The 13847-nt window shown below is 41.3% G+C and overlaps 1 protein-coding gene across 1 annotated transcript; it reads left to right on the top strand.

The window, feature by feature from the left end:
• The first annotated feature begins 232 nt into the window (after window positions 1-232).
• On the top strand, window positions 233-13517 carry LOC129028574 (neuroblastoma breakpoint family member 6-like protein). The gene is given in 8 exon segments (XM_054474270.1): window positions 233-410; window positions 540-541; window positions 2664-2764; window positions 5342-5577; window positions 9619-9670; window positions 10429-10503; window positions 10563-10677; window positions 13386-13517. Coding segments are annotated over 8 exon segments (891 nt in total).
• Window positions 13518-13847: the final 330 nt, after the last annotated feature.

Genomic DNA, 13847 nt, shown 5'->3' with positions numbered 1-13847 from the left:
ATCTGCTTTCTTTTGACTCATTTAACTCCTTTGTTTAATGTAAAGAAATTTTATTGAGGTATAATTTACATACTATAAAACTTACCCATTATAATTGTACAGTTCAATAATTTTTAGTAATTTACCCAAGTAGTGCAACCATTACCATAATCAATGCATTTGTTTTTAATTTATTATTTGTCTGGGTTTATTCTCCCTAGGCTCTGATTCTACTTCCTCCACAAGCTTCATCATGGCAGTATCTCCCACCACTTGTTTTTGTCCAAGGGCAGAAACGAGCATCCTGGAAACCAATCAGTACTTGTGCTCTGAACTGGAAAAGTGCAAAGAGAACTTCGGAGACCTCACAGAGAAATTCCTGACATCCAAAGCTACTGCCTACTCCCTGGCCAATCACCTGCAGAAATATAGTATTTCCCATAGGGGCATGGTCACCAAAGCCATAAATGATGTCCATCTTTCCTCTGTGAAATGAAACACTGCAGACTTTATTCTCTATCAAAATTAATTTTATCCTAACTACACTCCCAGAAAGGTAGAAGTGGGCATTTTATTCTCAATTTGCCAAGGACAGAAAAACTGAGGCACAAGGTGTAAAGTTTGCAGGGCGAGTGTAGTGAGGAATAGAGACTAAAACCTTGGTTTAGACATGAAACTGTCTTTCCCCTCTCAGCAATGAATATCAGATTCTACAAACAGGTAACATCACTGTTAGTTAAAAGATCTCAGGATTCAATTTAAAATTTTTAAGAGCACCCATTTGCAAAGCACTTTGCCAATAGTGCCACAGCACCAGGGATGAAAGAAGTAATAGTATACCCTATCTGCCTTGAAGGAACTTTACCTATTCTCAACTGAGTCACAGATATGTGGAGATGTGAACTTCAATAGCAGACAAGGAGAAAAGTCTTTATGATACCTGGATCAAGATTCTCTTCCCACATAAGTTCAGATATGCCATTCCTCATGTTCTGGTTAGATAGAGGATATTTCCAGAAAAATCAGAGATTTTGTAACACCATTTCTGTCTCTCTCTCTCTGAGTATCAACTTTACAGACAGCAAGCAACTGCAGGTGGACATCCAGAATCAGAGCTATGAGACATATGGCCAAAATGAGAACAAGGCCAAATGGAACAGACCACCATTCTCAGTAGAAGGCCAGGCCATGTTAGGGACTGGCCCTTTCCTCTCCACAGTTAGCTCTCACATTTTTAAATCCACTGTAAAATCCCAAACCTGTTACTATTAGGGAAGGGAAGCTGTAATGACAAGGAGACATGGGAACAAGGGCATAAGAGGAACAGAGATATTAGAAGAGGATTCTGGTAAACATTGAAATTGAGTTTGCTTTCCAATTTCTACAATTATTTTAAAATAAATCATTGTATAGGGGGTGGCTAAAAGTTGCATCTAACTTACTGTCATAGAAAAGTAAAGCCAAAAACCCACTTATTAAAGAAGTGAAAAGATGAGCTTTGGTGTGTGAAAAAGCTAGTTTTTTAAAAAAGAAAAACCTTCATTCATTATAATTGTAGGAAAAAATTTCTCAAGCTAGAGAATAAGAAAGATACTACCTAAGAACTTAGTATAAAGGTATTATTGTGCAGTGATTAAAGAGCATATACCCTAGGGCCAAATTTCCTGTGTTCAAATCTAACTTATCATCACTGTGCCTCAGTTTTCTCATCTGTAATGGTAACAGAGTAGGAACTACCTCTTTGGATGGTGGTGATGATCATATGATGATAATTCTTAAAAACCTACTGCAACGGTACCAAGACAAACACTATGTGTTGGTTCTCTCTTTAAAACACCACCTACTACCTTTTGGGCATATATCATGTGGATCTTTCTCCTCTATATAGAGTTTTACACAGCAGTATACAGATAAATGTTTAAATCTTTGAAATATTTTGGGATTGTTGAAACTCTTGAAACAGGAGGACCATCAGTCCTACAGTTCTTAGTATCTTCCCAAACACACAGGAAGTCATTATTTCATGCCCTTATGTTCACGTTTTACTTAAGAAGCTATAAGGCTTGGTGAATTGGCCTTAAGATTTGAAGTCATGGCTGGGTGCAGTGGCTCACTTACTGTAATCCCAGCACTTTGGGAAGCCAAGGTGAGTGGATCACTTGAGGTCAGGAGTTCAAGAGCAGCCTGGCCAACATGGTGAAGCCCTGTGTCTACTGAAAACACAAACACTAGCAGGGTGTGATGGGGCACACTTGTAACCTCAGCTACTTGGGAGGCTGAGGCAGGAGAATAACCCAGGAATCAGAGGTGCAGTGAGCAAAGATGGTGCCGCTGCCCTCCAGCCTGGGCAACAAAGTGAGATTCCATCTCAAAAAAAAAAAGGAAAGAAAAGAAAAAGATGTGGAGTCAGACCCCATGGGATGTGAATTCTGACTGCCTCATTCCAGTTGAATCATCTTGTCAAGTTACTTTATTGGCCTGTGGGCTTTTCTTTCCTCATCTCTAAAACAGGGAGTAGTTGAGAGACTGAGGATTAAAGATATGTAAATCCCAATGTAAAGCCTGGTACTGGGGATACTTGGATACTTTTATCCTTGAGATAGACCCTGCCTCCTGCCCTGCAGGCAGTGACCACAGCAGCATGTCCACCCTTCCATGATGCAGGCATGTCTGTCTTTTCTGAGTGTGAAGAGTGCAAAGACCTTATAGAATCTGTGCTGGAGGAGGAGCTGCAGTTTCAGGAGAGGGAGCTGGCCCAATTGCCGAGGCCAGCTGCAAGGCTCCGGTAAGGAGGTACCTCTATGGGAAGTGTATAAATACTGTTTGAAGTGGGGCAGCTCAGGCAGGTAGAACAAAGAGCAAATTTGTGCATGGAGAAGGGCAGAAATGTGTGACACAGGCACAGAACTAGATTAAGACAGAATGAGGCTACAGTCTAGTTAGGTCTCTAGAGTTTTCTATTAAATAGCATATTAGTAAAATGGAGACAGCTGTCTGCAGTGGAATACTAGCAATGTGGCTTCTATTTGTGTGTCCTTGGTCAAATTTACTTCACTTTTCTGCATGTCATTAACCTAGGCTACCTCATTTGTAAAATGGAAATACTGACAGTATCTACCTTAGAGGGTTATGAAGATTAAATGCACAATTGCAAGTAGTTAAAACCATCTCTAACACATATAAAACTCTGAACAACTATTTTCTGCAAGTAGTATATTTGTTCCCATTTATAGATGTGGTGATTGTCATTAACATTTCCCATAAGAGATATTTTCAAACTTTCCAAAGTGCCTTTCATGATAAGAATGTTCCCCTTCCAAACTTTTAAAAAAAGTATTATACTAGGTGAAGTATTAACTGGTAGGGTTATTGGGTAGATAGATGATTGAGCAGCTGTTGTGTGGAAAATGAATTATTAATTCACTCAGGACCAGCATTGACTATCCTTAGAGGGTTTCAGACATAAGGTAGATTGTACCATTTGAAACTTCTTTTAATCCTGTGTTGAAATGAAATCATAGAAGTTCAAATGTGTAAAACTCACCAAAGCAGAGATATTTGATTGAAGGGGGGATAGGCCTGGAGCCCCTGTTTCTCCACAGTGTGTGTCTTTACTTCCCCTGACACTTTCTAGTAACTCTATGGAATAGAGTTTAAAAGAGGACCTGAAGATAACTACTTAGAAGAATAGCAGGGAGAAAATTCAAGCATTAGATGGGGTAGATGACTAAATGTTCAGTCCAGGTCTGGGATTACATGGCTCTGAACATTAACTGAATAACTACTTGTATGTGTACATACTACTGGGTGCTGTAAGTTGGGTAATAGGTGGCACTGTCTTTAGACTCACAGAGCTCACACTCTACATTGGAACCCATGTGTATTAGTCCATTCTGACACTGCTATAAACATGTATCTGAGACTGGGTGATTTATAAAGAAAAGAGGTTTAATCGGCTCATGGTTCTGTGGGCTGTACAGACTTCTGCTTCTGGGCAGGCCGCAGAAAACTTACAATCATTGCAGAAGTCAAAGGGGAAGGAGGCATGGTCTTCAAATGGCCAGAACAGGAGAGAGAGAGAGAGCAAAGAGGGAGGTGCTACACTTTCAAACAACCAGACCTCATGAGAACTTACTCTCTATGATGAGAGCAGCAAGGGGGAAATCCACCTCCATGATCCAGTCACTTTCCAGCAGGTCCCTGGTTGGATTAGAGTCCAACATGAGATTTGAGTGGGGACACAGAGGCAAACCATATCACCATGAGAAATATTTAAACAATAATTAGAAAAAAAAGAAATCCCCATAGAGTAATGAAATTACTACTCAGAATTTTACTTTTTTTTTTTGAGATGGAGTCTTACCCTGTTGCCCAGGCTAGAGTGCAGTGGTGTGATCTCAGCTCACTGCAACCTGCACCTCCCAGGTTAAAGCGATCCTCCTAGGTCAGCATCCCAAGCAGCTGAGAGTATAGGTGCACACCACCATGCCAGCTAATTTTTGTATTTTTAGTAGAGATGGGGTTTCGCCATGTTGTCCAGGCTGGTCTCAAAACTCCTGACCTAAGGTCATCTGCCTGCCTCAGCCTCCCAAAGTGCTGGGATTACAGACGTGAGCCACTGCACCCAGCCAGAACTTTAGTTTTAACTGCCTTCTTATTGATTATAGTCTATCTTCATGTCATTCAAAAGAATACTGCCCTTCTTGACCTTTTCACTGATTTTTCTTTTTAACTTTCAATTAATACCAGAGATACCTGCCCAACACTTTTTAACCTGGATTTTTTTTTTCTGCCAGTTACTGCATATGAAAATGTACCTGGGCTAAAGTGGGGAACCAAAGGGGCATCTTTTTAAAGGAAAATTAGTAAAATAACAGACAAACCCAAGGCTGTTTCTTCATTCCTTCTACCACAGGCAAGTCACACAACTTGTACAAGAATTCATCTTGGGCCAGGTGCAGTGGCTCATGCCTATAATCCCAGAAGTTTTGGACACTGAGGTGCATGAATCATTTCAGGTCAGGAGTTCGAGACTAGCATGGCCAGCATGGCAAAACCCCATCTCTACAAAAAATATACAAATTATCCTGGCATAGTGGTGGGCACCTGTAGTCCAAGCTACATGGAAGGCTGAGGCAAAAGTATTGCTTGAACCTGGGAGGCAGAGGTTGCAGTGAACAGGAATCATGTCACCGCATTCCAACCTGGGAGACAGAGTGAGACTCTGTCTCAAAAAAAAAAAGAAAAAGAATTCAACTTGGGAGTTCCTTACAGGGATTCTAAGAGATCTCTCCTCTGAAACTTCTATAACCTATTATTCACTACATGCCTTCATACATTTTACTCTTCTTTCCCACCTTAGGATACATGATCCCTTAATTCAGGCTCAGGCTGAAGAACTGACCCACTTACAACAGAAGATACAGGAAGGGAGAGGTGTCTGCTACCTTTTCATCCAGCATGTAAAGAACACAGTCAAGTCTTTTGAGGACCTTCTCAGGAACACTGGCATTGCCTACTACCAGAGACAGAGATTCTGTGAGCAAATGGTGTGAGGAAGCCAGCTGACAGAGATCCTTGTCAGAAAAATTCCCACAGGTAAGTTGGCTACAGGCTCTGAAGACCCTTAGCTCCTCCCAAGTGCCCCAAAGTGGGGAGAAAAAATGCAAAGTTATCTCCACTGTAGATTTTATTTTAGTTTTGACTATGGTCCTTAATCTGCATTCTGTTGTTTCCTCTTTGGAGCACTCAGGTAATCACTTTTCATATTCTTTCAAGAGTCCTGAGTTTTGTTTTTTATTTAGAGACAGGGTGTTGCCTCTTGCCCAAGCTGGAGTGCAGTGACATGATCTTGGCTGACTGCAATCTGTGCCTCCTGGGCTCAACCAATCCTCCCACCTCAGCCTCCCAAGTAGCTGGGACTACAGGTGTGTGCCACCACGCCTGGCTAATTTTTGTATTTTTTGTAGAGACGGGGTTTCTCCATGTTGCCCAGGCTGGTCTTGAACTACTGAGCTCAAGTGATCCACCTGCTGTGGCCTCCCAAAATGCTGGGATTACAGATATGAGCCACTGTGCCTGGCCTGAGAGTTCTTAGTTTCAATCAGTAAGAGAGATAGAGTATAGTGGATTACTTCATCTTGATGAGCATAAGAACTCACCTTCATTTCTGGAAGATATTTTCACTGGATGTAGGATTCTATTTGACAGTTTTTGTTTTAAAAAAGTGTTTGGAAAGGGATATTCCACTGTCTTCTGGCTTACATTGTTTCCAACCAGAAGTCTGCCATAATTCTTATTTTTGTTCCTCTGTACATAACACGTCATTTTTCTCTGGCCGCCATTGAGATTTTCTGTTTATCACTGGTTTGAAGCAGTTTGGTTAAGATAAGAACTTGTATAGTTTTATCTTTTAGATATTGTTTTACTTTATTTAGTTTCTTGCATGTTTATAGTTTATACTTTATTTACTTTCTGCATGTTTATAGTTCTCATCAAATTTGAATAATAAAGACATATATATGTCTTATCTATGGCATATACAATATATTATATTTGGCATATATATACTAAATATACATAATGTATTTTCTATTCTTTCTCTCTATCCTCTCCTTCAAAGACTCCAGTTATATTTGCATTAGCTGCTTTGAAATTTTATGACAGCTGACTAATGGTCTGTTCATTTTTGTTGTATTTTTTTCTCTCTCTTTGTTTCTTTCTATTTCCATGTCTTGGAATTGACTAATCTTTCTTTAGCAGCATCTAATCTGCTATTAATCCTATCCAGTGTATTTTCATCTCAAACTTTATTTTTCATCTAAATTTAATTTATGTCTTTTTTTAAGGTCTTCTATGTAACTCTTCATCATTTCATATTTCCCTCTAGCTTCTTTATTTTATTTTATTCTATTTTTTGAGACAGAGTCAAACTCTGCTGCCCAGGCTGAAGTGCAGTGGTGAGATATCAGCTCACTGCAACCTTCACCTCCTGGGTTCAAGTGATTCCTGTGCCTCAGCCTCCTGAGTAGCTGGGTTTACAGGCAAGTGCCTCCACACCCAGCTAATTTTCATATTTTTCAGAGAGATGGGGTTTCACCACATTGGCCAGGCTGATCTCGAACTCCTGACCTCAGGTGACCCACCCGTCTTGGCCTGACAGAGTGCTGGGGTTATGAGCATGAGCCACCACACCAGCCTAGCTTCTTTAATACAAGTACAGTTATATTTGTTTCAATGTCCTTGTCTACAGATTCTGTCACCTGTGTCCTTTCTATTGTTTTTTAATTCTCAGCTGGTGTGTCCTTTCTAAGTCAGTCTAAGTAGATTGATTTTTTTTCCCTTCTTATCATGGATTATAGTTTTCTGTCTCTCTGTATTCCTAACATTATTTGATTTGGGGTTAGACATTGTAAATTGTAACTTATTGAGTGCTGGGCATTTTTGCATTTTGTGTTAAAATTCTTTTAGCTTTGTTTTGGTATACAATAAAGTTACTTAAAAACAATTTTCATCTTTTCAAGCTGGCTTTTTAATTTTTTTAGGCAGGATAAGAGCAGCTATTAGTCAATGGCTGTTTTTTTCCCACTATGGAGGCAATATGACTTTTAAGAAAATAGACCTTATTTTTTAGAGTAGTTTCAGATTCACAGCAAAATTGAGCAGGAAGTACAAAAAGTTCCCATATACCCCCTGCCTCCACACATGCATATCCTCCTAGACTATCAACATCTCTCTCCAGAATGGCACATTTGTTACAGTTGACAAACTTACATTGACATGTCATTATCACACAAAGTCCATAGTTTACATTGGGGGCAATAATCTTTTGAAGATTCTAAGCCAGTGATCTCCCACAGATTTGGCACCAGGGACTGGTTGCATGAAAGACAATTTTTCCACAGACAAGGTGGGGGTGAGGTGGTAGGGGTTGGGAATTGGGTGTTTTCAGTATGAAACTCTTCCACTTCAGATCATCAGGCACTAGTTAGAGTCTCATAAGGAGCATGCAGCATAGATCCCTGGCATGTACAGTTCACAATAGGGTTTGTGCTCCAATGCTAATCTAATGCCATTGCTGATCTGACAGAAGGCTGAGCTCAGGTTGTAATGCTTTCTCGCTGGCTGCTCACCTTCTGCTGTGCAGCCCCATTCCTAACAGGCCATGGACCAGTGCTGGGGGTTGGAGACTCCTGTTCTAACCAATGCTCCCTCTATTAAAAGGGATTTTTACTCTAGCTGATGGAAACACCAAGTGTTGCAAGCTCTGCCTGAGCTACAGAGATTATTCCTTTTGGAAAGTTCTTTGTCTTGCTTTGCATAATTTCCTCAAATACATGTACTAATCAGTACTTAGCTGAAGATTGAAGACAGATATCCAAGGCATTCTATCTGTACAGTAACCTAGTCTCTAGTCTGTCCTGTGATGTCTAGCCACCCTGACTTCTTCAAACTTACTACCAGGCTCTGCCTGGGTCCTCCCTCCCTGCTCTATAGTTGACAATCTCAAGCAGCAAACTGGAGCAATCATAGGGCTCACCTCTTTTATTTATTATAGTACTGCACTATATCCAATGTTGAAGCTAGAGTTTAAAATACTTTTTCCAGTTTCTTAGTTGTTTAAAGTGAAGGACAAATCAGGTCCCTATTACTCCAAATTAGCCAGAAGCAGAAGTCTCCATTCCATCTTTGTAGTCAGAAAGAAGAGTATGACAGAAGGCAGCTTGTTAGAATGGGAAGACCCATGGGCTAAGAATCAGCATTACGTAGGCTGTAGTCTAGGTACTAGACTAGTCTCAGCACTGTATTTACTAACTTTGTGCAATGATTGATCCTTCTTGAATTTCTGTTTCCTCATTTGTAAAGTGGGTCAAATCATAATTCCACAGCTGCTGTACAGATCAGTTGAAGTAGTATCTTAATGTTCATGAGTGTATTTCTCTTTCAGGGTTATTTATTTATTTATTTTCAGGTCCCAATAAACTGTCCAAATCTTTTGGGGTTAGTTCAGGCACTGTATATAGTAGAAGCTGGTGTTAGAAAAGTTGATTTATACTGGAATATTTTTCGTAGAATCAACCCCAATGCTCACTAACAAACTGAGAAGAAAGAAAAAAGAATTACCCTCAAGAACATCTGAGGAAGCACAACAGGGACAGACTTGAAGGCATCTGAGCAGTCCTCTGGTTTTGGAGTAGAGATAGGACAGGGCTATTTGTCCTCTCAGAGACTGGAGCAGGTTCTCTGTGTGAGTAGCAATGGGACAAACAGTCATGGTCTGGCAACCAGCCTGTAGCAGGAAGGAAGGTTACAACTGGAGAAGTCCAAAGGGCAGCTAGGCAGCAAGTATTCTTTGAGCTGGGGAATAAAAGACATTTTAAACTTTTTGCTCTGCTTCAGGCAGCTGATGTCATAGTGATGATTCACCACATCAGGAACACCCTGTCCAGTGGGCCCAGGCAAGCCTGCCACACCATTTCTCTAAAAACACAACCTGAGGCCTCCTGCAATAATTCTCACAGAGCATTCTGAACACATGTGTAAAGTGTTATGTCCCTGATCATATAGGCCCCATGTGTGCAATGTGTGAAATGGGACCTGCTTAATTTCTGAGTAGCTCTTTCTAATTTTGGTTTGCAGAAAATCACAATGGTAAGAGAATTGAAGACAGGAAAAAGCCACTAGCTCCCAGGTAACTCTAAATGATGAAGGGGATGATAATGGACTGACCAAATATAGAGAGGATTCCAGAAGCAAGGACTCAAGAGGTGAAAGATCCCAGATCTAGAAAGCAGAAATGGCTGATTGTTCCTGTTTTTGTTGACTGATTGTACAATGTGTCCTTTTAAAAATTGTTCTCTGTTCTCTTTGCAGTTCTTGTATTGGTTCCTAGTTCCTAGTAATTTCTCACACTTAGTTAACTAGTCAGTCTTACCAAAAAGTAAACTAACCAGGAATCCCTGGTTTCTGTATCTTTAAAACCTATAAGGTTCCAAACCAAAGTGAGATGCCTATCTGGTTTCTGCACAGTTGTCCTGAATTATGTTGGCAGATATTTTATAGCCAGAAATTTACCTTGAAAACTAAATTGAAACCATACCAAGCATTTAGAGCTAGGGGTCTAAAATCTGCAAAAGCCCTGGGAGGTTGCATTGTCTCAAGAGCCAGCATTCAATGGACCACTCCACATCATATTAAATAAAATTTGGACACAGCATTTTGAAGCCAATAGTATGGGTCTCTGTGTCCTGTGTGCCCTGAGTGTACTTTAGAGTATTTGTTGAGTCTGCTGCCTTATCTGTGTGTTATGAGGTCAATGCACTGATCACTTGCTGTTTTCACTTCTATACTAACTCTAGGCACACTCTACTCCCACTCAAAAGTGGACTGTATACTTCCTCTTTGATGTGACGGTCACTTTGGTTTTGGTGCCTCTTCCATGAGCTTCAGATCAGAGCTAGTTAGGAAGCTGTGGTTCCAGGCTGCCTTGGTTTAATACCTTGTCTTGCCTACTCCACCAGGCTCAGGAGGGAGGTCCAGGAGGAAGAAATGGATGAAGTCCTGGAGGACTCACTAGATGAACAGTATTTGACTCATTCCAGCCACAGTGACTCCCACCAGCTTCCCAGCAGCAATGCCTTCATCTTTGATGCACAGGAAGACTCCTCTCCTCCACATATAGGCAGACAGTTCTCCTGTGTAAGAAAAATAAAGCTCCATCAATCTCTCAGTAGCTCCTACATTCTACATGCTCACCACCTCTGTCTAAACTGAGATGTTATTCTCTGCAGGCAGGCCCTAAACATTCACTTTAAAAAAGTGATTAGGCTGAACACAGCTCTGGGATCAAGTCTTGAGTACAGGTCCCTGGTGGGTCAGGTAATTTGCTCTATTCCTGTCCTCACCTCAGTCCCTCTGGCCCCAACTGGTATCTGCAAGCTGGTATACTCAAAGCAGGCCAAAATGGAGAGAGCGAAGAGATTATGGTAGACTCTCTGCCACTACTGCTGCACATGTACAAATCCATTTAACATATCTTCTTCTTTAAAATGGGACATCTTATCTTTCCTGAAATATATATATAGAGAGAGAGAGAGAGAGACAGGGTCTCTTGCTCTGTCAATCAGGCTGGAGTGCAGTGGCATGATCTCGGCTTACCACAACCTACAACCCAGGGTCAAATGACCCTCCCATCTCAGCCTCCTGAGCAGCCGAGACCACAGATGCATGCCACTACTCCCGGCTATATTTTTGACTTTCTGGTAGAGACAGGGTCTTGCCTTGTTACCCAGGCTGGCCTCAAACTCCTGAGCTCAAGCAATTCACCCACCCCTGCCTCCCAAAGTGCAAGGATTACAGACGTGAGCCTTCCTGAAATATTCTTGATAATTATAGCTCCTGAACTGTTTTCCCAAGCTCTTCTAGCCATCCAAAGAATGTTGGCAGCCTTGTCCATATGTTCGGAGGTGCAATTATAATGGTTCCTGGGTTTCAAGCTCCAGTATCCATCTCCCCTCAGGTGCTTGCTTTCCCATAAGGTTCCATCTGACTACTAGAATATCAGGGGATTTCCATAAAGACAAGACTTTGATCTTGGCAACCCTTTGGTAAACAGCCAGGGTTCTCAATCTTTGTGCAGCACCAAGGTATTTTCAAGATTGCTGTTAGTTTAGTCTCAGTGTTGTAATTCAATCTAAATAAACAATGAGGCTATCTGCTGGAGAAAAGGCTGAATCTAAGAGTAATGCCACCAGCATGCCCTCTTCCCAGAATAACTCCATACTAGCCATTGGAGCTTCATTAGGTATATAAGAGCCCTTTGGGTTGGTAGCCTCACTGGTGTGAGTATAGATTAAAACCTTGACCTATATCTCCTCTCCCTTACTTGAATGTTTGACTTTACTTTGGGGGCAAAAGTTTGGATTGTTAGGGGACTATATGCTATATATGCTCTTCTACACAATAGAAAGAGATTATATTAATTCACTCATTGAGCTTTCATAGTAATATAAACCATATTAGGCTTCTCATTTTGTCAGTGATGGGTATAAGTATATGGCTTTTATGACTCATACCATCCTCTGACAAAGGCATCCTTATTTCTCTCTCTAATTTCACAATAAGGTGCAGAAGAAGGTCTTTACCATCTGTTAAAGATGTTCAGGACCAGGTACGGCACACCTAAAATCCCAGCCATTTGGGAGGCCTAGGTGGGTGGATCACTTGAGGTCAGGAGTTCAAGACCAGCCAGGCCAACATGCTGAAACTACATCTCTACTAAAAATGCAAAAATTAGCCAAGCATACTGGTGCACACCTTTAGTCTCAGCCACTCGGGAGGCTGAAGCATGAGAATCCTTTGATCCTGGGAAACAGAAGTTGCACTGAGCCAAGATGGTGCCTCTGCACTCCAGCTTGAGTGACAGAATGAGACTCTATCAAAAAACAACAACAAAAAAAGATGTTCAGGAGAGAGATTTTGTAGAGAGGAAGATATTCCCTAGTACCTATAAGTCATCTCAAGGAGGTGGTCATACCTTTCCTAGTGCTAGAAAAGCCCTACTCACAGACCTTCAGCGTTTTTCTACCTCCTCTCAACCTGCCTTATACTTCCCATATCTCCATGTGGGAGGCATCCCTGTGGAGTTTGCTTAACACTTGGCCATGCTTTGTTTGAAACCTTAAAAGATCTTAAAGAAAGTTGCCTTATGTTCCCTGATGAGAAGATGAAGTTGGCAAAAGAATGGTGAAAGGCAGGGATCTTGATGACAGACCCCTGACTACCCCTTTAGTGATCAGCATTCTTTATTTCCCATCTCATTCCATGTCCTGGTGGAATGGCTGCAGAAGATGAGATCCAGAGCCCGCGGCAGCACCTGAAGGAGACCCTTTTCATCAACAACTGCCTGTGAGAAAAGCTGGAACGTCATCTCAGCAGCTTTGATGAAAAAAATGGTAAGAGAGGCCCAAGTTGGCCTGCTTCTGGCAATATATATTTTTCTAAAGTCATGTGACTGGGGCAGTTTTATAGATTTCAAGCACTTTGACATACTTTACTTCACTTATTCATTACAAATGTCCCAGCTAGAGAGGTAGGGCAGCTACTATCATTCCTATTTATAGGTAAATAAATAGGCTTAAAGGTTTGCCTCCATCTAAGAAGTATCTACCTCTAAAATCATTCTTGTCATTCCTAGGCTGTCTGCTGTCTTCTGTCTGCTGCTGTACACTGCCTGCTGTCTCTCTGCTTCTTATGTGACTGGCATTCAGTAGAACCCAGGTTTCTGAGCACCTCATGTAGCAGAATGAGAGTCTCCTCTGCTGCCATTCTCATCAGCTTCCCTTATTTCTTGGTTACTCTTCATTTTACCACCCAAAGGTGGTTCTCTCCAACCCCCCTCCTCTTAGATTGCTCTCACACAGAGGCCATCATTTCATAACATTGTGCTGGGCCAGAAGAACCATAACCAGGTCCCTTCCCATACCAAAGCAGCAAATATTTCAGAAAAGCCTCCTTCATATTGCAGCCATTGGACATGATAATACATGTGATATGCTGGCATTTGTTGAGAATCATGAGAAAATTAAGCTTCTGCCCCATTACACTAAAGTTCCTGCCCTGAGTCCCCATGGTTTTCTCCCTAGGCTAGGATAGAGAGGAAGAACATGAAATGTGCAGAAAGCATTCTCTTAAGCAGACATGTATAACTTGCCTAAATTGTAATTATTTCCTGGAACAGAATGCACCTCTAACCTCTACAGGCAGATCATAGATTCCATTTTCCAGCTGCATAATGAAAACAGAATTCTCAGAGAATACCAGAGACTTCCCCGACTTGCCTGAATCAAATTTCCATAGGTAAGTGGTGA

Source organism: Pongo pygmaeus, chromosome 1, assembly GCF_028885625.2.
Source record: "Pongo pygmaeus isolate AG05252 chromosome 1, NHGRI_mPonPyg2-v2.0_pri, whole genome shotgun sequence".
NCBI classification, from domain to species: Eukaryota; Metazoa; Chordata; class Mammalia; order Primates; family Hominidae; genus Pongo; species Pongo pygmaeus.
The sequence above is the reverse complement of the archived record's forward strand: the minus strand, read 5'-3'. Positions and strand labels throughout refer to the sequence as shown.